The sequence below is a fragment of the Symsagittifera roscoffensis genome, chromosome 6 (assembly GCF_963678635.1).
Source record: "Symsagittifera roscoffensis chromosome 6, txSymRosc1.1, whole genome shotgun sequence".
NCBI lineage: Eukaryota > Metazoa > Xenacoelomorpha > Acoela > Convolutidae > Symsagittifera > Symsagittifera roscoffensis.
This window is the reverse complement of record NC_087067.1, coordinates 31,476,446-31,500,531: the sequence shown is the minus strand read 5'-3', so window position 1 is coordinate 31,500,531 and position 24,086 is coordinate 31,476,446. Positions and strand designations below refer to the sequence as shown.

Genomic DNA, 24,086 nt, shown 5'->3' with positions numbered 1-24,086 from the left:
CTTATTTGCCATGACTGATTTGTACAAGGAGCAAAATCTATTCTTTTGTACTTTATATGGCGTGTGGGGTGGTGATTTCATAAGAAAGTTTCAAACTTCAGAATTTTTTTTTAATTTTAATTTATTACATTTAGTTTTTTTGTTACTACTACTCCATAAACCTTAAAAGGCAGTCAGAACATTCAGGGCTTCGCACTGATACGAGCAGTCTTGTTTAGAGTATATTTTCCGTTAGATCGTTTTGCATTTAGGTTTTTCATAACTTTTGGTTTTCATCTTCCATGAAGTCATACTTTCTTCTTTTGGAACAAAGCGGATTTCTAAACAATCCTAGTAAAAATATTTGAATTTTTTACAATTTTCTCTACTCGTTTTTTTTCTATAATATTGATGAACCTCCATAAACCTTAAAAGGCAGTCGGGACATTCAGGGCTTCGCTCTGATACGAGCAGTCTTGTTAATTTCATGCTAGTTTGGTTATAAATGCCAGAGATTGAAATAAGATAAGACCGCCAAAGTTTTTGTCTTTTCCAGCTTAAGCATTGTGTAATGTTCTAAAATATAACAATCCGTTCATGAACATACAGGGATTGAAAGAAAAAATCTTTCAGCCCGTCTCAAAAATTAAATTTTCAAGTTTTCGGTTTTTTCAATATCTGGAAAATTATTTCAAGCTAATATTTCTTTCCTATAGAAAAAATTCAAAATAACCATGGGCTGAGCTAAAAAACTTCCCCATTAAGCTAGGGATGCATATACAAAACAGTCCCATACAAAAAACCCAATACAAAATAGTCCAAAAAGTCATGAAATTAAGGAAAAAAACAGTCCAATACAAAACAGTCAGGTTTAAGGTCGCCGGTGAGCGTGATGAGCGCGCGTCGCTGCTTCGCGACGATAACCGGCTCTAAATTTCGTATGAAGTCCTACCCTCTGCTGGCAAGCTCGCAACACGTTGGCGCGACTTGCGCGACTTGCCAACAGCGGTCACTAATTTGTTCTTTATGTGTGTTCAACAAAGGAAATTTCTCGGCCTAGCGGCTTGTTGAAACCATTATTACTTGGGACTGTTTTTCGGATGTTTTCTATCGGACTGTTTTTTTCGTTCATTTTCATATTTTTCCGGACTGTTTTGTATTGGACTGTTTTGAATGGGACTGTTTTGTACAGACACGAAGCTCGGATATTGCAGAAACAATTTTTCAGCTAATATCAATTGTTTTCAAAAACAAAAGATGGACATAATAATGAGTTGTTTTCATTTCATCCAATTGAATTGACGTAAATTTTGCATCTTACGAATTCTGCTCAAATTGACCAAATATTTGAGAGAAATAACTAAATTTTCCTCTTTTTAGTCTCTTTTTCCTTTTTTTCATGGATGTTTTTTGAAGTACAAAGAGTTTCAGAAAAAGTCCCATTTAAACTTTTTATTACTTACACCATGAAAATATGATAAATTAAAAGTTCCTATTGACAGATTTTGATCTTTTTTGATAAAATAAATTTTTCAACAGAAAACAAACAAGCAAAAAATTATGCAGAAATAGAAATTGTCGATAAACAATGGATCACAAAAAGTGACCAGTAGCAGTAGAGTACACGAAATTTACTTGTCAGAGTTTATTTTTTATTGCCAGAGTATAGCTAATGAAATGGAATGTAAAATCTCAAAATTTGCAAAAATGCGCAAAAAAATAAAAGTGTAAACCAAATTTTAAACGTACTTTTTATATTTAGGAGAGCAAGTGCCAGTAAAACCATTAGTGATTTCAAACATACATGCAATTTTAGTTTTTATGGATTGTTAATTTGAGTTCTTATAGGGGTTTGAAGCCAATCTGGATTGTCTCAATCTTAGAAGATGCTGTAAGATATTTATTTTGTAAAGCATGAACACTTTCAACTTTGGTCGGTTGAGTTTCGAGTTTGATTTAAAAAAAGGCTGAAACAATACGGGAAAGGAGAAAAAGGAAACACTATTAAATTGGATTAATCTAGGATGCAATATAGAATTGATTGACTTGGAAAACCTACAGTTTGATTGGAATGGTCGAAATTTTATCTAGGAATGAAGCAAGTTTCATTGATTCTTTGGATAAATTCCTTTTTTCTTCACATTTCTTCATTCTTCATATTTTGTAGCATTGTTTCTCAACAAATTTGTAACGTTATTTTATATACAAATAATCAAAATTTAGATTTGAATTATTTGTAACTATATAAATATAAACTGTATATCTGTTTTTGAACTTTCAACTAAAAACCCAAGTCTATCAAATTTTTGAGCGCCGTCAATTTTTATGAAAACCTTGCCTTTTAGATGCCCGTATAATACCCGAATAATACCCCGAATAAAAAATATGATCAAAGACTCGGGGGTACTTGGGAATAATACAGAAATTGTACCAAACAAATTTTGGTACCCTATGACTGCAAATAAACAATATGTACAAAAGTAAGAGACAAAACGTTATTCACATAGTCTGCATTTACCCAGCTGGCATGGCAATAAATTACACTTTAATTCTTAAGCAAATAAAGTTGATAGATTAATTATTTCTTATTAAAGAAGTATGAAATATTAAAAAATTAGCTCACCTAAGTCTAGCGTGGCGTAGTTGCCATCTGTGTGAATATACGCCATTTCGGTAGTGGCTTTTCCTCCTTCGAGTTTCTACGGAACACAAATGCGTTGAATTCTTTTAAAAACTAGAATCACACCGAGTTTCTGTTTCTTCTCTGTTTTGTATAATTGTTTTTTCCCTTCGTCCCTGTTTTCGGTATGAATAATAAATGGAATTATTAAAGGAGGTAATGGGACAAAAAGTGAGCTGAGAACGGTAATTCTAAGCGCGGATTTTAACAAGAGACAATCAAAGGTGCAATCAAAGGCTGAAAACACATAGGCTGCTGGTCAAATTTCACTTAAGTAGCTTCAAGCCCCCTCCCCCACTCACTTCCAATTCTCCCCTCATACGCCCCAAGATGAAAGAGCGGAACAACTATTGAGATCTCCCTTTGGGACTATAAAGTGTTCGTGCCACTAACGGAAATAAGCCTTCTAAATAATTAAAAAACACTTAATCAATTCATAGCGAGCAAACAAAAACAGAACTTGAAACTTGATGAGAGCATGACAGTACTATCCAATTACAATTAAATTGCTAAAAATATTGTAGAACCCAAAAAATTTTTTCACGTCTTTATTTAGAAAAAAAATACAAAATTTTCTGATTTTTAGTCTCTTTAACCAAAATATTTCTCTTTATTCTACAAAGTAAGCATTCATACTGAAACTAATTAGGTGAAAGTCAGTGAGTATAATAAGAAAAGGTATGAGGAGTGATTGTTCCAACAGCTTAATGGCATCATCCACGGGGAAAATGATTTCTAATTCCGGATACGTCGCCTTGCTAAATTGAAGACCGGACTAAGACTGCATTTTTCCACAAGAATAGTCTTCACTACTTCTTTCTTTTCAATTCAGGCGACTTTGGCAAGTGAATTTGTGCGTGGGTTGTCTATTGTCTGGATTGAGCTGGGTTAAAAAGTCGGGTTCTGCTGGGTTAAAAAGATAGCAGAGAAGTAGCTGAATTGCATGCAGCTTGCCCAGACAGAAATGGCAGAATTGATGAATGACAATTTACGGATTTTGCTCTAAGTAAACGGCATTTATCTGGCAAATCGACCGGATATACCATTGGAAACATTAATAACACAGTTATCAACTGCACTGGGAGCAAGTTATAAGCCGGGTTATGAAAGTATGAAATCACCACCCTTATAGCAGCATTCTTTTTGGCTTTTTCAAGGGCCTATATGCAGACCATGTTTTGTATGCAAAATATATAACAGTCACGTCTATAACTAGTTCAATATTGTAAAACAAACGAAAATAAACAAAAAGTGGTCTTTTTGTTTGCAGTTTGAGCCATTTTTTTTTTGTTTAAATATGTGTCTTAAATATTTCGAAGCCTAGTTACGTCAATTATATGAACTTCATATCAAGTTCAGCCTTTCCAGTTGAAAGAAAATGCTTAAAAAAAAAGAAGAAAAGTCTTTGCTAATTTTATCGCCACCCTTTATTCTTTTTTTAGCCTTATCTAGTTTGTTCATGCATTTGTCTTCATACCATTCGTCCGTAATCTTGTCGAATTGTTGGTTAATTAATTATAAACGTGCTGAAAATGGAGCTTGAAATTGGAGATCATCCTTCGGACAAAGTTATTTACGGGGAAAAAGTCTTGTACCTGATTGCAACACCTTCGCTTGTATCAAGGGTAATGACAACCATTAACCCTAAAAATAGGACTCACCAACCATAAAATTTTTCTAAGAGCGTCTTTGGCGCCAGTGTACACTAATTTTAAGGGAGCGCTAATTTTAACCTAAGGGAACACTAATTTTAAGGGAGCGCTAATTTTAACGTAAGGGAACACTAATTTTAAGGGAGCGCGAGCTCCCTTGGTCAAAACAGGTACTGCAGACCTGTACTGCCACTGCAGACCTGTACTGCCACTGCACACCTGTTTTTTCAAAAGTTTGCCGGCAGCGCAAAATTTGTGGTCAAATTGGGGTCTTTATAATCTTTTGGGAGTGCTCGAGAAATCAGTTTGGTCGAGCTAAAAAAAGGTCGATACAATTTTCAGGAAACGTTCGATGAAAATCTGCTCCCTTCGAGAAAATCTTAGATCCGCGTCTGAACATACGTACAAAAGTTTTTTTCACTATGGTAAACAACCGTAATTTCGGTTTCGGCTCAATTCGATTCGGTTCGATTTTGCTCAAACAAATATTGATTCGCTAGCATTCGTTTTGCTAGGAACTCAGCAACTAAACATGTAATAGCGGAGAAAAGGGTTTATTTTAAAATTAGTTTCTGAAGCAAAATTACCAACTGTTTTGTGTTTAAGTTCCAGCCAGCACTGCATGTACGTTCGCTCGGTGTGACTGCACCTGGTAGACGAGTAATACTCAAAATTGCCAGCGATTATAAGTTTGTTACCACAGTATCACCGCACCTATTATGTCCCAGTACCGAATGTGTTTCTGGCTTTCACGTAACTGGAATAAGCGATGCAATTTCCCTTTTGTAAGCCTATTTTTGTGACGAAAATCATTTTTAATTCTTTGCAATACATTAGCAGAATTTTGAAGTTTTACCGCACACCTCGTAAAAATAACAAAGATTATGAATCATTATGAATGAAAGCTAGTTTTTTTACTACTACTCTGCCACTTTGTTGGATTTGTTTTATTAACTTTTGGTTTACACTAACAATTTACATAAATGGAATAAATAATATTAACTTTTCTGAGCTATTCCGAGAACAATTTTGAGCTGTTCCGAGAAGTTACCGTTTTTTTCAGCTCGTTTTTGTGTCATTCGCTCTAAAAACTAAGAAGATGCTCGTATGAAAGGAAGCGCCTTGAAAGATAAGTTCTGACATTCATAGTTATGCCCAACTGGTGGCAATATCGGTAACCTTGAGCAATTTAATCGATCAAATTTTAGAATTTTTGGTTAAATAATTTTTTTGGAAAAGTGTTTTGCGTGTGGAAAAGAGAGGAAAATTAAACTCCATCTTCAAAATGAGCAGTTTTCGGTTGTATAATTTCCTTCAGTTTCGTTGATTGAAAGGGATACTACCAACAATTTGGCATTAACTCTAATTTGCTCAAAGGATTTTGACGAAAGTTTAAAAATATATAAAAACTTGAAATTGTGTTTTTTGTTTTGGAACATAATATATATTTATATATATTTCTTAAAAGTTCCAATCATATCAACATCACCTAGGACAAAACCATCTTGGCTGGCCATAAAATCAGAGAATCAAAATCTTTCTGAAAATTTTGAAACTTTTTTCCGGTTACCGCACGCTTATTTTCCATTTTTATTTGAGTAGACTAAAAAAGTTTTTACCTCTTCTTTTAGGAGTGGGCTAGCGATGGGAAGGGGAAAGAGAGAGAGAGAGAGAGAGAGAGAGGGGGGGAGGGGAGAGAGATAGAAAGAGAGAGAGAGAGAGAGAGAGAGAGAGATAGAAAGAGAGAGATAGAAAGAGAGAGAGAGAGAGAGAGAGAGGGAGAGAGAGAGAGAGATAGAAAGAGAGAGAGAGAGAGAGAGAGAGAGGGAGAGGGAGAGAGAGAGAGAGAGAGAGAGAGAGAGAGAGAGTATTATTTATTTCGCCGCTAGTTTGAGGAGGCGGATGAAAACCGGAACCCTCTAGCCGAAATGGAATACGAATTTTTTACCCTCGAGATACGAATCGCGCGTTTTATCCTCTCACCATAACCATATTGCATTTCATCAAAAACCTCATAGTATTTCTAGAGTAGACACGAATGTGACACTCGCTAGCACTGTTTTGAATCATATTACTATAAAATCTCATTCAGATAATTTTTGCATGCAGTTACTAACTTTTCAGAGAGAATGTATGTATCAAGATTGACTATAACTTCAAACTTGCATTCAAAAATTGCTCAAATTTTGCAGATTGCTCTTTTAATTAACTTTTTCTGCTCCAGCTTTTTTTTTCAATTTATCATGAAAATTCGTTTTAAAAACTCGGAAAAGGCAAAAAATAATAATCTTTAAATGTTTAAATCGTAACTTCGGATGTTTAAATCATAAGCTTAAATTATTAGTAAAGTCTTTGCTGTTGTAACTAAGCTGACAAAACTCAGATAGTTCAATAAATATGAAAAAGGTAATGGCGGATTTCTAACCCGAGATTTTTGTCGATTCAGGAGTGGATGATACCTCCGAGCCGTATGAGCCGCATAAGAGCTAGAACTTGAATTGTTTAAAAACAAAGTTAACAACTGATTCAGTTATTTTGTTAACCAAATTTTGAACCTGAAAAAAGCGTGCACTCATGTAACCTGAAAAAACTGCAAATATGAAATCCAACCACATATCGCAAGTGATTTCAGAGAAAACGACCGAAACATGGAACGTGTTATTTTTCAAAACTGATTGAAAAGTTTTCATAACATCGGTTCAAAACAGTAACTGTATGTCGTTGGTTTAGGTCGTCAATCAAAAATTATTAAGTCCCATTATTTGTTTGGCTAATTCTATTGATTTGTGATCCAATCGAAAGAAAGTCAAAACAAACAATATTACAAAAATTAAAACAACTTTTAAAAAAAAATAACCTACATTGTAGAAAAAACGTGAAAGTGTTCAAATTGAAATTGAAGTCAGAATTGCAAATATTTATAATCTATTCAAAAGCAAACAAATGTTTTTTATCATTGAAATTCAAAATTATTCCTTTAAACTGTATGAAATAACTTATTTGAAAAATCTCATTCAGATAATTTTTGCATGCAGTTACTAACTTTTAAGAGAGAATGTATGTATCAAGATTGACTATAACTTCAAATTTGCATTCAAAAATTGCTCAAATTTTGCAGATTGCTCTTTTAATTAACTTTTTCTGCTCCAGTTTTTTTTTCAATTTATCATGAAAATTCGTTTTAAAAACTCGGAAAAGGCAAAAAATAATAATCTTTAAATGTTTAAATCGTAACTTCGGATGTTTAAATCATAAGCTTAAATTATTAGTAAAGTCTTTGCTGTTGTAACTAAGCTGACAAAACTCAGATAGTTCAATAAATATGAAAAAGGTAATGGCGGATTTCTAACCCGAGATTTTTGTCGATTCAGGAGTGGATGATACCTCCGAGCCGTATGAGCCGCATAAGAGCTAGAACTTGAATTGTTTAAAAACAAAATTAACAACTGATTCAGTTATTCTGTTAACCAAATTTTGAACCTGAAAAAAGCGTGCACTCATGTAACCTGAAAAAAACTGCAAATATGAAATCCAACCACATATCGCAAGTGATTTCAGAGAAAACGACCGAAACATGGAACGTGTTATTTTTCAAAACTGATTGAAAAGTTTTCATAACATCGGTTCAAAACAGTAACTGTATGTCGTTGGTTTAGGTCGTCAATCAAAAATTATTAAGTCCCATTATTTGTTTGGCTAATTCTATTGATTTGTGATCCAATCGAAAGAAAGTCAAAACAAACAATATTACAAAAATTAAAACAACTTTTAAAAAAAAATAACCTACATTGTAGAAAAAACGCGAAAGTGTTCAAATTGAAATTGAAGTCAGAATTGCAAATATTTATAATCTATTCAAAAGCAAACAAATGTTTTTTATCATTGAAATTCAAAATTATTCCTTTAAACTGTATGAAATAACTTATTTGATTTAATGAAGCGTTTTGCTTTATTCTGGGAATTGAACTTCGCTTTTTCATTGCAACACTGCTAGCCTTGCTTGTAATTTTTAACCTACTGATTTTGTTTTAGCTGTTTGCTTTTATCAAATAGTTTTGAAAACGATTTTGCAATTTTCTTAGTTTAAGCATTTTTCACTCATGCTCGAGGTATGTATTGACCGTGCTCGACGTATGTCCCGGGTTTTAATGCTTACCTTTAAATTTCGACAAGTGGCGACCAAAGATCGATATATTTTGAACGCCTAGACCAAAACTTGATAAATTTCGGTAATCTGACCTATTTAGGAGTCAGTTTTGACCATATTGACGAAAAAAGTGTACTCGGCTTTGCTCGACCTAAGCCAGATATCTCGTTTGTTTCGACGGGCTTGAGGAATTTCTGACCATGTTGAAATATGTTTCCGCAGTTCTTAATGTATATTTCGACCGTGCTTGCTTGATGTATGTATTGACCAAGCTCGATTTGGTTTGATTATGCTCGACCGAGTTTCCATGTAATTTGAGTTTTCTTGAGATTGGTTTTTTCATTTTTCATTGTAAGATTGGACAATCTACAAATACTTGAATTTGCTTGGGGCAGACTTGTTAACGGGCCGCCATAATTGAGGCCCGGCCCGGCCCGGCCCGGCCCGGCCCGGCCCGATATAATTCAAGTCGAGCCCGTTGGCGGCCCGATAAACAGGGAATTTATTAAATATCGGCCCGTTGGGGCCCGTTGCTGCTTTTTTAGTAAAAAACAAATTTGTTTCAAAACAATTTTTATTAATTGTTTTACTTATTTATAAAGACTTTTTTTAAAAGCCATGGAAACCATTTCAATTGCCTCAACGTTTGTAGGCGAATATTTCTGCCCGTCTTTCGGATGCCGTTAGACCGCAATGGTGCTGGATTCAAATTCGGAATAATGAATCCAGAGGCGACAACTTTCACAAGTTTAAATGTCTTCCAGACTTCGGATTTGAAGTGCTTTGTGGTGCCCACAGAGTCTTCTTCCACAAATGCAAAGATTTCGTGCTTCGTGTCACGTCGAATTTGTTTCTGCAGTGAATCGGCAGTGAACGTAGTAGTCATGTCGTTTGGCACACTGCAAGCTGTACAGTGCGCACGAAACATAACATTGGTTAGTCAATAAAAGTAAAACCCGTTGGGGCCCGTTGACAAAAGTGAAAACCTCGGCCCGGCCCGGCCCGGCCCGGCCCATTGAGGCCCACGGGTGGCCCGCCCCGTTGACAAGTATGGCTTGGGGAACACTTTGACATTGCCAGAGGTGTTTTTTTTGCAAGCTAGATTTTTGTTTCAACCATTCTCGAGGTATATTTCAAATTTGTCGCAACTTCTCTCTACAATTTATTTTGTATGGCACCGCATACGCATTTTCAAGGTCCTAAAATGTAAATTAAAGCTGCACAATTTACTATTCAAGCCGACGCGTCCAATAATTGGTCACAGTGTCCAAAAACAATTAATAAACTCAAAAAAAAACGATTGCCAGAAGCATTGAAAAAAAGCAGTCACTGGGCAGAGAGGTTAAAATATTTCAACGAAAAAACAAATGCAAATTTTTTTTAATTTTTCCAACAATTAATCAAGAAGCAGTGTTGAAAATTTCACATTTGATGGAAAAACAAAGTGTAAGCATCCCGTCGAATCAAAAAAGGAAAAATTGTTTTCTCAAGGTTTGTTGGTTTTTCAATTAGTGCTTGTCGAAAAAAAATTCTGAGAGCTGGAAACACCTCGTAAGCAGCACAAGGGTTTTGATTTTTGGCCTTAAAGGGCTTTGTTAAAAAGTTCATGGGCAAAAAACAAGTTACATGGTAAGGCGTAAAAAGTACTGCTAGGTTATATGGAGTTTTTTGCGCTGGTGATTAAAATATATCAACTAAAAGCTATTTTTGTAACGTTTCAGTTTGACTGCTCCTTTCGATGCACAAATTTCTGATAGGTAGATATGTTGGTTTTTCAATTTTCTTGTATGATAGCCAAGGTATTAAAACGTTTTTAGTTTTAGATGTTCGAACCTTTGTGGAGCCAGGTCATATAAGTTTCCGACTTTTTGTCCGTCGGTTTCGCACTTAGCTTTCGCACTGTCTGTCGGTTTCGCAGTTCATTAGCCTTTCAACAATTAGACAGCTCGAAATGTGCCAATGGACTCGAAAAAACCCACAAATTAGATCAACTTTTTATGAACATATTTTTAATTTCGAGATTCGGAGAAATAAAATGCATCATGGTACAACTCTCTGAATCTTCATTTGTTCATAGATTAAACCTTTTTTCCATAAATTTTACACAGTTCGAGCGTACTGAATCTTTAGTTTTTTCTTACCCAAAGAAAAATCTTAAAATTAAGTTCAATTTTCAAAAATGTTGTTTACTGTGCCTTTTGCAATGCATTTGATTTAAAAACATTGATAGTCATACTGCAAAACATCGCAAATTCCTAGAAAAAAAGACGAGAAAAAAAACAAGACGCTATTGAGAACTTTTTCACTATGTTCATTGACACTTACAATTTCAAGTCCAAAATATCAAATTTCTTGTCCTGAGTATGAGGGGTTTTAAGCTGTGATTGAAGAACAAAAAAACCGTGATTGAAAAAACAAGAAAACCCTAAAAACAAAATTTTGCTGATTGATTCAGCTTCAGTAGATTTGTGAGTTACAGTAGCAGATAAAAACAACCAAAACGTAAAGAAGTTTTTTTGTTGACAGTAATTTGCGCCTTCAATGTTCATTGACTGTCTGTAGTTATTAAGAGTCAACCACAGCAGCATTTAGTTGTGATATCAACCAAAGGCATAAAATTGCAGGATCAACCGTACCATCTTCCCCTTAATCATTTTGGGGGGATACGACTTTTTCCAAAACATAAGTTAGAATAGAAAAGTTTGTTGTCTATGTAATTATCCGAACTAAATTTGTAGCCTATCAAAAAACAATTATAAAAAAAATCAAAGGAAAAATTTTTGCGAGTTAGAAGGAAATGTATGCTTTTTTCAGAATTAACGGATGCTCGGGGAGGACATTCATCAATGTTCTCCCCGAGCATTCTTCCACAGTAATCGATGCATTTGCTTGTGTAATAATCATACCCACAGAGGCAAAGCTGTGCTTCGCTAACACAAGCGAGTAAAATGCAAAAAGAGCTCTAAACAGGCAAAAAAACAAACTGAACACAGAGGTGAAGCTGCACTTCGCAAACACTTGCGAGAACGAAATCAAAAAAAAGCTCTAACAAGTGACGTAAGAAACAGTAGAAATAAGCTTCGCGTTTGCAAAAACTCGAGGCTAAACAATAACTTGAATTAGCAAAACACTGCGACCTAGCAAATTAGAGTCTCACGCACTAATCATTCAGCCACGGATGCTTAAAATCCCCAAAAATTAGCCACCAATAAAGCAGCTAGATATGCTTAAATTGTCAAATTGATGCAACAAAAGTAACACCAAATACAAAAGTTACAAACTTGCATGAATTAAATTGCAATTCATAAAGCGACTTTATGTATAAATTATGCGTTTCAAAAAATTGCGAGATATTTTGAGCTAGAAAATTTCTGAAATCGTGATTTTCTTAATTGTTGTTGTATGAAACGAATAGCTTTTTTCGGTTCAATTGATGATTTAAAAATGCATCAACTTTGTAAATTTATCAACTGAGTACATTTAATCAATAAGCTGTAAAGGTGCAACTAAAAATCAAAGGTGCAACAAAATATCAAAATATCTTATTGCCAACTCGATGCTGCAAATTCAACGCAGGAAATATTGTTGCTTTAAGACGCAGCAAATATTGTTGCAGAAAAAAGTTCGTACTACAACACATTGCTTCGCAAGTGTAATAAGCGTGCTCGCTTGCTTAGCTCCCTCGCTTAACTCGCTCGAAATTAGACAAAAAAAATTAAACCGAATTTTCGCGACATTTGGAAAACTCGGATGTCAAAACACAAGTTATCAATAAGTTGTAAGGATGCAAATAAACTGCCATACCAATTGGATGCAGCGAATTCGATGCAGTAAATATTGTTGCTTCAAGTCGCAACAATAATAGCTGCTTATTTGAAGGAGAAAACTACCACTCGATTTTTCAATTGCATTCTTTATCTAAGACTTGGCTGGGTAGTTTCCGAAAAACGTGAAGATCCAAAAATAGATTTTCCCGAAGTGGATTTTCCCATATCGGCTTTTTTCAGAAAATAGGGTGAAACACATTAACGTGGAAAAATTTAAGCACCACGTTAGTTTAAATGAACTAACAACCTCTTAATCAGCAGGTTAGTTTTGGAACAAAATGAAAGTTCCAAAAAACAGGCATTACCTCAAAATTTAGTCATTTCTAAAGAGCCATAATTTTTTTTTTCAAAACGCAGAGCATGGCCGCTTACGCAGAAAAAATTCGTATAACTCGTTTTTTTTTTTTGCTTTCGGTTAAAACTTAATTTCCAAGTTGGTAGGGTAGTTCTTGAGAAAAAATTTAAAAGTTAACCAACACGTCAAAAAATGGGCTTGTTTGAGGCCATAACTTTTTTAACTAAATTTGGGGAATCACCGCTTGTGAAGAGGAGATCTCCAAAGTTATTTTTTTAATTGAAACTCTCATCTAAGATTTGTGCATTTAAAATTTGAGAAAATGAAAAATTTCAAACAAATTGGTCAAAAACCCATCTACTGACACTTTCGAAGGCCGTAGAACGTGGGGTAACATAAAAAGAGACTAGTAACATATGCAGGCACATAAATGAGCAGCCGATTTCTACATTGGTACTACTTTTAACGCGGATGCGAAGCTTCACAAACACTAGCGAGAACAGGGCAAAACTCAGCTCTGTTAATTGCAGAAAGAAAAAGTAGAAATAAGCGTCGAATAAAAGCAAAACTTCGGCAACGTCTGAGAATCGAACCTGCGAGATAGAGATTATGCGTCTAACGCACTAAACACTTAGCCACGAAAGCACAATAAATGTTAAAGACTAGTCACAAAAAAAGCAGAGAACAGATGCTATGCAATTTCAAATGCTACAGTAAAATTTCCAAATAAGTAAACACTTTTAATGAACACTTTTATTAGCGAGTCAGGTTAAAAATAAATCAGATTTGTAATGATATACTAAGCTGTACGCTAGTGTAACAACCAGTACAGTAGTTAATGAGAAAAATTGAAATTTCGGCGAAAAGTGCAAAAATTTTCCAAAGCGTAGCAAACAAAAACCAACAAACCCCATAAATTTTCATAATATCTCTTTTTCAATAGGACCTAACACTAATCAAAAATAAAGCAACACTATATGCTATGAAACTACCTATGCTTAAATATGATTAAATTGAAATATACAAAAGTGCCACCAAATGAGTACTTTCATTTGCGACTTAGGTTAGAAAAAACTCTTCGCAATACTACATTATGCTTCACTTGTGTAAAAAAAGTTGTCCCTGCTAAAGTATTTGAAAAATTTAAGCACCTAAACCGCGGCGATTTATTTCAAATTTTTTAGTTTGGATATGTTTTGGAAAACGAAGCATACATAGTTCAAAATGCTCGTGCATAGCTAATTTATTGTTTATAAAAAACCGTTGAATAAACTTGTGCAGCATTAGCGTTGCATGCGCTTCCTCATTGATAAGACTCAATTTGAACAATTCAAGCTTCAGCAACAAATATCACGGCAAACGATAAAACGTACAATTAATTCTATTGAATTCGGTTTTCAAAAATGTTTCGCTGTTCTTTCGCTATTATTTCCATGGTTTCCTCCCTATTCTTTCTGTCGCCAAATTGACAATGTATTAACGCATCATCTGGACCGGACAGTATTCCACATATTGAGATGTCAGAGGGGTTGAGTGTTCAGAATGCGTCCACGAGTTCCAGTAGCTTCTTCTGTTCCTCCTCCCGCTCTTCCTCCCCTCTCTCGTCTCCTAGTCTGGAAGCATACTCTGCAAAAAGCAACAGCACAAGCTAAGTAATTTTCCTCAAATTAGCGATGAATTTAACCTCTTCTACCAAAGCAAATATACCAGAAGAGGGATCGGAGAAAATTGAATTCAAAAACTACCCGACTAATTCCGTCATTTTTTTTCACTCCGAAACTTCTTTGCAGTTTTCAGTTCAAGTTATGGTGCACAACCAAGTTTGCACAAGCTTCCTCATTGATAAAATTCAATTTGAAAAATTCAAGCCCCGGCAACAAAAAACAAGATTAACAATAAAACTCGCAATGAATAACTTTCAAAGAGGAAATTTCGTTACAGCTCTTCGAATTTCGAAAATCTTTGATATTTGAGCCTTTTTCATACAACTTGATGAAAGCCCAACCCCTTCTATTAGTACCTCTAATGACGTCCCGAACTGTGTCTTTGTTGTGTCCACGCAGCCTCAAACTCGTGTGCACTTTCTCCGAGACCTCAACACTACAAGGTTATAACTCAATTCTGAATGCGAATCAAAAAACAATGGTTTCAAATGGATTTCCTGCCCACATTAAATAATGGACATAGTGCCATGCGTTCTCATCTGCATGGATTAGTTGGACGTGATCTCTGGATTGTTACCTTCTTGTGGTAGGTGGAGGCCTGTAAGATGATGCAGTCGATTAGTTGGAGAGTGAACAAGCCAGAGTCCAGTCTCAACAAGTAGAATTCCTCCTCCACATCCTCGTCCACTTCCTCTCCAGCCTCCGCCAACTCCTACATCCCATGGAACATTTAAAAGTTGAAACACTTGACAGCGCTTTCTTGGAATCACTCCTTCTAAGACGGCCAAGCTCTTTAAAGCTAGCCTGAAAGGCGTGGCAATGTTCGCTACTTCAATGATGTTCGGAGGGTCTCACAGGAGGGTTATCAGGAGGTATCAGTGATAACATTCAAAAAAAGCTAAATAATAAACAGACTTGTTTTCTATTCTCTGTGGGAACCTTTTGCAACTGCTTATAGAGCTCAGTAGTGACCTCACCCCGCCTCTGTACTAACCCGTCTCTGCCTGTCTATCTTTCTGTCGCAGTTGTTCACTCTTTGTGCGTATTTGAAGTGCAGCTCCATCAGTCTGTCCACCTTCTCCATGTCCCTCTCCACCCACTTGTTCATCAGACGCACCCTCTGCTGCACCGGCTGCTGGGTGGGGGCAACTGCAGAAGGCTCGTCGGATGAGGTGACAGCAGGAGCTGCTGATGAGATACTGACAGATGGGATGTTGCGCATGAGCCAATAGATTATGGACAGAATGTGCTCTAAAATTGTTAAGCAAGATTCACAACTGACGAAATATTTCATAGAGAAAGTCATATTTCAATAAAGAGCGGTCTTTCAAAAAACTTCTCGAATCACAGGTGACAACAATACTGATTAGCTTAAACACAACACAGAATATGAAAGTTTATTTGAAATTCGATCGGGTCTATTCTCGTTTCGCTGCTTTAGACAGTACGCTAATTAGCTATTAGTAGCCTGATATTTGCGTTTGCAGTTTGCTTCGGTTTCTTCTCGATATCTCAAGGTCACTTTATCACATTCCTTGCTGGAAATAATACGAGACCTGAACCAGCACCATATGCAACTTCGCAAAATCAACCTTAGTTAGGAATATCTATACGACGTCGTGTGGCTGTACCTTCACACTGCTCTGTTGTGTATCCACACCCCTTGGTGATGGATGGAGGTCGCATGAAGAGAGGGAAAATGGTCCTCAAGCCCAGAATGTCCACCCACTTGAGACAGTTGTCAGCCCCCTCCCTCCCAGTCAGAGCATAGTTCAGCACCTTTAGAGCACCAAAACGAGACCTCTTCTTTTCTCTGTAAAATATCAATGAATATTATAAACAAAGTTAAACCTTTTTAATACATTTAGTGGCTTATTGAATTTTAGCGAAATTTCACTAAGTAAGGAGTATTTGAGTCACCTTAGCAGTAAGTTCATCAATTGCAGACCCTCTCCCTCTAGGAAGTACTGTCTGTTGGGGTTGGGAGGCGAACAGAGCAGGGCGGAACAGAGACCGTCGAACGTGTTCTCCATGAACTCTGAGTCCTCGGAGGAGTTCGGATCCCTCCTCTTGAACTGAGAAAGCTGCTGCAACAGAGTGTCTATTCCCTCACACTCTCCCAGCTGCCGTTTCACCTGACAACATCAACAATCAGTTCGATAATTGATACAATTTTAATGACAAGTAAAAGAAGCGACCGTTAACTTCATGCATCTAAGGCGTGATCGCTTAAAAATTTTAGTAGAATGATCGTGCAATACTACGAAATACTAAGAACCAACGAAAATACAACTAGCTGCTCTTGCTATCAAAATTGTAGATGGCAAATAGCACAAGCTTCATCTTATACATTTAAAACTCTCTTGTTGAAAAAATAACCGCAAATTATTATTTCGCCAGGTTGCTTGTCACTAACGTCGTCACTGTTCTGTAGCAAGATAGCAAGTATCTCAGAAGCGTAACTTTTCACTGAGATATCTCCTCCCGATTTCATCTTGAGGCGCTTGATGATCCAAGGCAGTAGATTCTGGCTGGAGGATACATCGAACGACAAATCTGGCTTGAATTCTAGAATGTTCTCCACTACTCCGAGTGAGTTGAAGACTGCCTGCGCCTCCTGAAAGCATTCATACTTATTATTTCGACACCGATAGTGGAATTAAAACTTTTAGCATATCGCCCATCACTGATTGTTTGTTTGTTTGTTTGTAAGCCAATGTTGGTCGACTTGGGTGATCTTCTACCGTCTCGCCCCACATGTCATTTTTAATTTTCTTTTTCCCCACCTGCGATTTTTAATATAGTTAACTTTTGTTCATATGGTCCGGTTGTCATGAAATTTTGCTTGTAGATTAATTACACAATCACACACATCGCGATGTCGTTTGGATCCATCGCCCAACAATCGGCAGTCTCTCGTGTATAAATAACCGTGCATTCCTTAAAAAATTTACTTTGATTATCAGTATAAAAATGTACACTGATAAATATTATGATAAAATGTACACTGAACTTGCAAAATGGTACGATATAACAGATTGGTTTGGTTAATTGCAAGGTCAGCATGTTATTTTCCGGTATAGAAAATATTCATGAAGAGTAGTGGAGGGGAGGCTATGGGAGCTGAAGGGTGGAACCCCCACACAAAACAGACCTCAGCCCCAAAACAAACCACGCTTTATTTAGGTTTACGTCAACAGAGGGAGAGTGAAAAGTGCATCTGAAATCTGACCTCGTAGTTCAATAGTACGCTTCGCTTAAACAAAAAATAAATCAGCAGCAAGCCTTGCATAAACTCATGGTTATTCAAATCAAGCTTTTTCAGTAGACGAGCTAGACAGAGCAGAATACCGAAGACAATCTGAGACAACTGCAGCAAACCTAGTCCACGTAGAACCAATCACAAATGAACAACTCAACCAGCAGCATCAAAGCCAAATAGTCAACCCACAACCGCAGGCATTTGTCACGCAGATGGGTGAAAATATCCAAGTTGTAATGGCAGCAGGTCAACTCGAAGCACAGCAAGAACAACAACAAAAACAACAACAGGTAAGAGTAGTTAAGGACTTCGAATACCCTGGACACGCTGGCTACCAACAAGTTCACGAGTACAGACCTGTTCCCTCTGCGCCAGCTGGGATCCCGACCAGACATGTGTCGATGTCGATGCCTGCAAACTACCAGACTAGTCAGTTGCATCAGTCAATTCCTCCTCCAGCAGCCAGAGTGGTGTACGAGGGAAACTCTACGACTACAACTACTTACAACAGAAATTCGGTAGCATACTTTCCTGAAGTACTTATGCCCTTTTAAAATACCTTTAATTTTTTTATTTAGTTATTTTTTCCTTTGCGTACAAGCTCTTCCGTTGACAAGGGTGACCAAATACGCTGGTGGCAAATGGGCCCTCCCACATTATTACAAAAAAGAACAAGAAATTCGAGCCGAAAAAAAAAACAGTTTGTCGGAAAAACAATTGAGACCCAAAGATTATTGTTCCGACTTTCGATACAGAAGTAACGGAATATTTGTGCTCGGGATGGGTTTTTTCTTCAAACAATTTTCGTTTTTCTAACTAGCCATTTTTGACGGAATTTTTTTAACATCATTCAAAAGGTATTGGTGTCCTGAGCTTAAATTTGAAAAGATATTTCACCTGTGATCATTTTTCGTAAAGTTATGGGGGTTTAAAGATGACCATTTTGGCCAATTTGGGACAATTAATGGGCTTTATATTTCGCGCTATTAACGCGTAAGCGGAGATTTAACCCGTCTTAGAAATCGTTCCAAAGTGTTTGAAGGAAGCTTATTTGCCATAATTGATTTGTTACTAGGAGCGAAATCTATCACTTTGTGCTTAATATGGCGTGTGGGGGGATGAATTTCACAAAAAATCTCAAATTAAAAAAAAATTATTTATTTATCACATTTAATTTTTTCATGTTATTATTGCTCCATAGACCTTAACGGCAGTCGGAAAATTCAGGGCTTCGCCCTGATACGAGCAGTTTTGTTTATCTTAGTCTTTAAAAAATAAATTTCCATATAACGAGCGTTACTCGATCGCATTATTCGCTCGAAAATAGACTAAATCTCAAAAAATTCAAAACCGTTTTTCTCGACACAGAAATAATTTTTTTTTAAATATTCGTTCAAATGACGACTGAGAGTGCTTTAATATGATATATCATTCGACCCATACACATTCCAATAATTATTCGTGAACAACAACCTTCTTTACTTCAATCTAGATAAAAAATCACAAATCTGGAACCTAAGCGCACGGAGCAAGTAGTCGCTACTTGCCAATGTAAAACATACCAATGTAAAACATAGTCAACAGAAAGTTGGAAAAGAGTCAATGAAAGCAAGTAAACAGAAAAAAAATACTGTCTAGTTTTGTTTTTAAAAAATCTCATTTTCGAACTTCGAAGAACAAAATTAGATGGCCTTAAATCTGAAAAACGAATTCCATTTTCAAAATAGGCGTCAATCACGTTTTTCGTGACCTTTGCTTTTTTCCTATTCGATAGTAGGCCTTGCAGTTTGCCTTGCTTTTAACAAAGGAAATGAACTGAATTTAGAAAAAGTTGAACAAATTTTAAGACTTTTCCTGAAAAAAAAAACGGCAACTTAAAATATCATCACGACCTATAATGGAGTCTGAACTACTAACACCGACTCCTAAATCATTTTCAAGGTACGAATTGTCGCTTTCCTTAATTTTCGCGATTTTATCTTGTTGCGAGTTGTCGCGTTACCCAATTAACTAGCCTCCTTGTTGTTCACTTCATCCAGTCTGTCCATGTTCTGCACAAGCACACTCACCACCCTCAACTCATTCAGTTCTTCAACTAGCAAGTGAGCTCCCTCTGCTGACTCATTGAGAGTGTCCACGTCACTCAACTCCTGCAGCAACTCAATCACTGCCACACTCACATCTGAATACAACACCACATGCAGTCACACATTAGGGATTCAGTCAAAAACCCCAGCTTCCTACGGGACCCCAATAAGGGGATCTCATTGTCACCCCGCATAGTATATTTCACATCTCTGCGAGAGAAAAAAAACAGTTCGATCCAATTCATGTTTTTATTCACTTTTTAACTTTTTTAATTCGCACCAAGGAACCTTCAAAAAAACATGATCAGCCAAAAATGCGGTTCATAAAACAAGTAAGTCGATCTGTTCACCAAGTTCACCAAAGATGAGTTTATTTTAAAACGAAGTGCAAAATTAGTTAGACCTTACATTGATTTATGCGGCTATATAGACTGTCCTAAAAATATTAGGGGGGTAAGGGTTGTTCCCATTGCCACGTGTTGCCTGCGCGCAATATTATCGGCTCTGATTAATTTGGTTCAGCCTTCTTTTCTTTGTTCCGTCGGCTAATACTAGATCCTAAGAGAAGAAAAAGGAAAAACAACTTTTCAGCACCTGTGTTTTCGTGGTTGATGAGAGTCAATATTGTTTTGAGCGCGCCTGTCTCGGACGAGAGCAAAAGAGGATATATCTCAGGCTGGGTGGCAATTGCTCTCATTTCAACTATCTCATCATGCAGATCCAATTCTGTCTGCATGAACCTGAAACAAATCATACTGTTCATCATGAAGAACTCAACGCAATTAACTATTTTATTTTATTTACCTGTAAACACGAATGTACACTTAACAGCAATAAATGTGGATGAAAAAGACTTAATGTTGATAAAAAATCAACAGCTGGATGATTTTGAGCAATAATTTAGTCTCTCGATAATCGCTAATTATATTTGTTGTTTAGTTTAACATTCGATATTTACTGACCAGTTTTAGTTTCGATATTTCCTGAAACGTATCTCATACTTAACGAAAGATTTTGCCTTACTTTTCAGGGTTGTCTGGGAATTTGATGCGTGCTTCCTGGTTCCTGTTGACCTTCTTCTGGAATGACTGAATTGTCCTCTTCATTGAAGCTATGTCCACTGCTGCCACCTGTTCCACTTCGTCACCTGCTCAACAAAAAGAACAACTTGGACCAATTTCTATGATTTTATTTCAATGATTTTTTCCTATTCGTGTACTCTATCGTCTAATTAAAAACCGCACAACATTTTCGAAAGGGAGAGATACTGACTAAATAGGTATACAGGCGAAGTTATTGCACCCTGGGAAAAATTTGCCTCCTTATACGACACATTCCATTACTTGTCTGTAAAATCAACGATTCTCCTCCCCACATTTTTGTTTCACATGCTTGACTAAATTAAAACCAAAAATTTGAAAATAATTGATGAACCCCCACCCCCTCTCTCCCCAAAACTCATAGATAAAACCCTAGAAGTCGATAAATTGAGGCTAAAGGTTTAAAATGCAGACCAGCCTTTCTATATAATAGAATTCAAAACACTGCTGAAATGACTTCAAAAAGATAACCAGAACTGATCTACCTCCGATTTCTAAGTGAGATCTGAAATGGCGAAAAAACAACTCCATACTTAGTCCATACTTCTTTCCATTCCTTAGAGGGTCTCAAGGAAAAGTTAATTCTTAAAACGTTTCATTTCTCTTGAAAGTTTTCTCTGATGTTACTCATTAGCTCATTTTTGTTCCAACAATTGAAAACCGGGAGGAATTTTGTATTCGTTTTTTTTTTGTTTTTCTTCTTTTGTTCCGACCATTGAAAATGGGGAGGAGCTTTGTGTTCGGGTGTTTTTGTTTTTTTTTGTTGTTTTCTACTCAAAATCAGGTACTAAAAAACCATCGGATTGGTTGGAGTGATATATCATATAAAATCCCTTTCAGCCGTGAGAAAATTTCAAATAGTTGTCCCAGTGTCGAGAAAAACTGGAAAAAAATTTTGAGTTTCAGTCCAATTTCAAGCGAATAAAACTAGCGAGCAGGATTATTACACAAAATGGTCGGAAACTCTGTGCTAATTGCACAGCAACTAGCTATCTTTTCAACAAATTTGAGATGAGTGATTAAAAATTTTCTTGGGTAATTTATAAGTAACTGTAATTTTTCAATCATCCACTGAAACTACTTTCCTTTTTGTTAATTCCTACTCTGATATCTTTATTAATCAGATCTAGAATGCCGTACCAGGGATCATTCAGAAGAGTTGACCAACCCTGACTAAGGGCTGATCTATTATTTTCAGCTCTACTCGGAATTGGTACTAAGCATATTCTAAGAGGTTATGACAAAAAATTCATGGACCAAGTTAACATCCTCCTAAAGACCCCCCCCCCCTCAAAGCAGTTGTACGGGGGGGGGGGGGAGTTAACGGGGTTTTAATTTGGAATTTTCAGCCAATCGCAACTGAGCATTCTACATGCAGCGCCTTGCGATTTATTTTGATTTGAATGTTTTTTTCTTCATTTTTTCAGTTCATTTTTTGAAGACAACTGTTGTCGATTATGCCTAATTCACTAATTTTCTACGCGTTTGCATAGTTCTTTCATCACGCTACGTTTGTTACGAATAAGGTTTTTTGTCGTTTCTGACGAATGTGGTCAGAACATTCTCTTGCACAGCAACCGGCTATCCTTGTAAAAATTTAATTTTGTTTACCCTGTCCGATTGCCATGAACAATGGCATGATGAATGATTAGGCTATTTAAAACGTAAGTGGTCTTCATGTTTTTCCTTGTGAAATCATTCTTTTAACCATTCTTTTGAAAGTTGGGGAAGGAAGGAACGAACTTTTTTGAAAATAGCATGAACGTGTGATGGAGCACAAATCTGAGGAGGCCCTTTGACTCCTTTCGACGTGAACTGAAGATCTGCATTGTAAGACCCAATGATGGGCACAAATGGTAGAGCCTATGATACTACTACCTACCTAATATGTTGGCCATTGGCAGTTCTGATTCAGCAGCCTGGAGCATCTTCAGTTTCTCCTGGTCAGTGAGTTGTTCGAAGGGCAGTTCCTTCCTACTCCTCTCTATCTCCTGCAACTTCTTCCTCACTTTCGCAGCTGGCATCCCACCTGTAGCCGCAGTCCCTTCTTCCCCATCCCCCTCCAAGTCCCTCTTCACTTCGGGGGGCTTGAAGTGCAGAATGTCACCAACATTCATCACTATATCTAAAAAACAACAATTTTTCATAACACAAACACAGACACAAACAAAAAATAATGGATAGAGTCTAAAAATTGTGCATATTTTTGGCACGTGTTACTTTCTTTTTAACTTTGAATTGCAAAATTATAATGGGCAACTCACGGCCTTAGAGAATAATTACAATATTACTTAATCCAAACAGTACTTAATCTAGTTTTTTAAGTTAGAGTACCATAGTTATGTCCATGGATAATGGGAAACAAACTCTGAGATTCGACACAAACAATGGCGATAATGTGATCGTGTACGAGCGGAGTGAGAACGAGTCCACTTCGGCTGCCGGCGGCGGAGACTATGGCAGATGTCACCACTACACATGGCGCGACGAAGACGAGCTCACAGGAACGGGTGTTTTCCTTAACTTGCAAAATTTACAGTCAACCCCCTCCCCCCACTGTGGAACGTATTTTAAGATAATAAAATGTAATTAGAATAAAATTTGAAAACCGTAGAAAAACGTACAAAAAATTTCACAATTGCAACATAAGGAAACGACCCATAGGCACTACTGACGCCTGCAGTGGATGCGAGTGCGCGGGATGCTTCTCCCGGGATCGCAGCAATTTTTCGGGGCAGCAGGATGCTGCGGGCGACAGAAGTAGACACGGGGGGAGACATGGGAAGGTGTCCGTGAATGTGAACAAACTGCAGAAGCATCTGAACAGACTCGGAAATTTCGATGCTCAAGACTGGTTGGAAAAGAACAAAAGAATGCACAGAAATGGAACCTACAGATTCTACAATAAGAGCGAAGTAAATATGAACCTTCCGAGTGATCTTGCCTGGATCACAGTGGTTTCTCGCTTAAAACAAGTGACGGTTTCTTTGCCCAGATGTATGACCCATAACCTCAGTTTTACTTTTATTAACTGGTATTTATTAATAACTCGTATAGCAATTAACTGACAACTGATGGATTATTTGATGCAGGAGAAGCAGAAGCGGGTGGCGGGGGAGCACTTCAAGACCACGTACCAGATGGAGTTCCGGGACTACGGGGACATAGTGAGGAGAGCTACCAGTCAGAGGTCATCCCAGAAGAGCAGTCGCCAGAGCGGCACCACCCACAGGAGCGGCAGACGAGAGAAGGGCGCCAGGGGACAACTGGGGATGCTGCTGGACGCTGAAGGTGGAGATGCCGGGGGGCTGATTGGGGAAAGGGGAGGGGAGGAGCAGTACGAGGTGAAGAGGTCGAGGTCAACGTCTAGCTTGCACACTGGCCCACCACCAG

At 37.0% G+C, this 24,086-nt stretch overlaps 2 protein-coding genes across 2 annotated transcripts in view; both read right to left on the bottom strand.

Annotated features, from left to right (window-relative positions):
• The window catches only part of LOC134847858 (Kv channel-interacting protein 2-like), a 43,875-nt gene extending 40,939 nt beyond the window's left edge, over positions 1 to 2,936 (bottom strand). The window contains exon 1 of the mRNA XM_063865104.1: positions 2,603 to 2,936. Coding sequence (XP_063721174.1) covers positions 2,603 to 2,648 — 46 coding nt within the window. The 5' untranslated portion in view covers positions 2,649 to 2,936. The remainder of the gene's footprint in view (positions 1 to 2,602) is intronic.
• A 10,947-nt stretch (positions 2,937 to 13,883) lies between these two features.
• Positions 13,884 to 24,086, bottom strand: part of LOC134848909 (beta-catenin-like protein 1) — a 183,865-nt gene continuing 173,662 nt past the window's right edge. The window contains exons 2-12 of the mRNA XM_063866458.1: positions 22,576 to 22,821; positions 20,617 to 20,740; positions 20,188 to 20,333; positions 19,522 to 19,688; positions 16,661 to 16,861; positions 16,165 to 16,379; positions 15,876 to 16,057; positions 15,239 to 15,495; positions 14,822 to 14,956; positions 14,601 to 14,673; positions 13,884 to 14,206 (exon numbers count right to left, since the gene is read on the bottom strand). Coding sequence (XP_063722528.1) covers positions 14,118 to 14,206; positions 14,601 to 14,673; positions 14,822 to 14,956; positions 15,239 to 15,495; positions 15,876 to 16,057; positions 16,165 to 16,379; positions 16,661 to 16,861; positions 19,522 to 19,688; positions 20,188 to 20,333; positions 20,617 to 20,740; positions 22,576 to 22,810 — 1,824 coding nt within the window. The 5' untranslated portion in view covers positions 22,811 to 22,821 and the 3' untranslated portion in view covers positions 13,884 to 14,117. The remainder of the gene's footprint in view (positions 14,207 to 14,600; positions 14,674 to 14,821; positions 14,957 to 15,238; positions 15,496 to 15,875; positions 16,058 to 16,164; positions 16,380 to 16,660; positions 16,862 to 19,521; positions 19,689 to 20,187; positions 20,334 to 20,616; positions 20,741 to 22,575; positions 22,822 to 24,086) is intronic.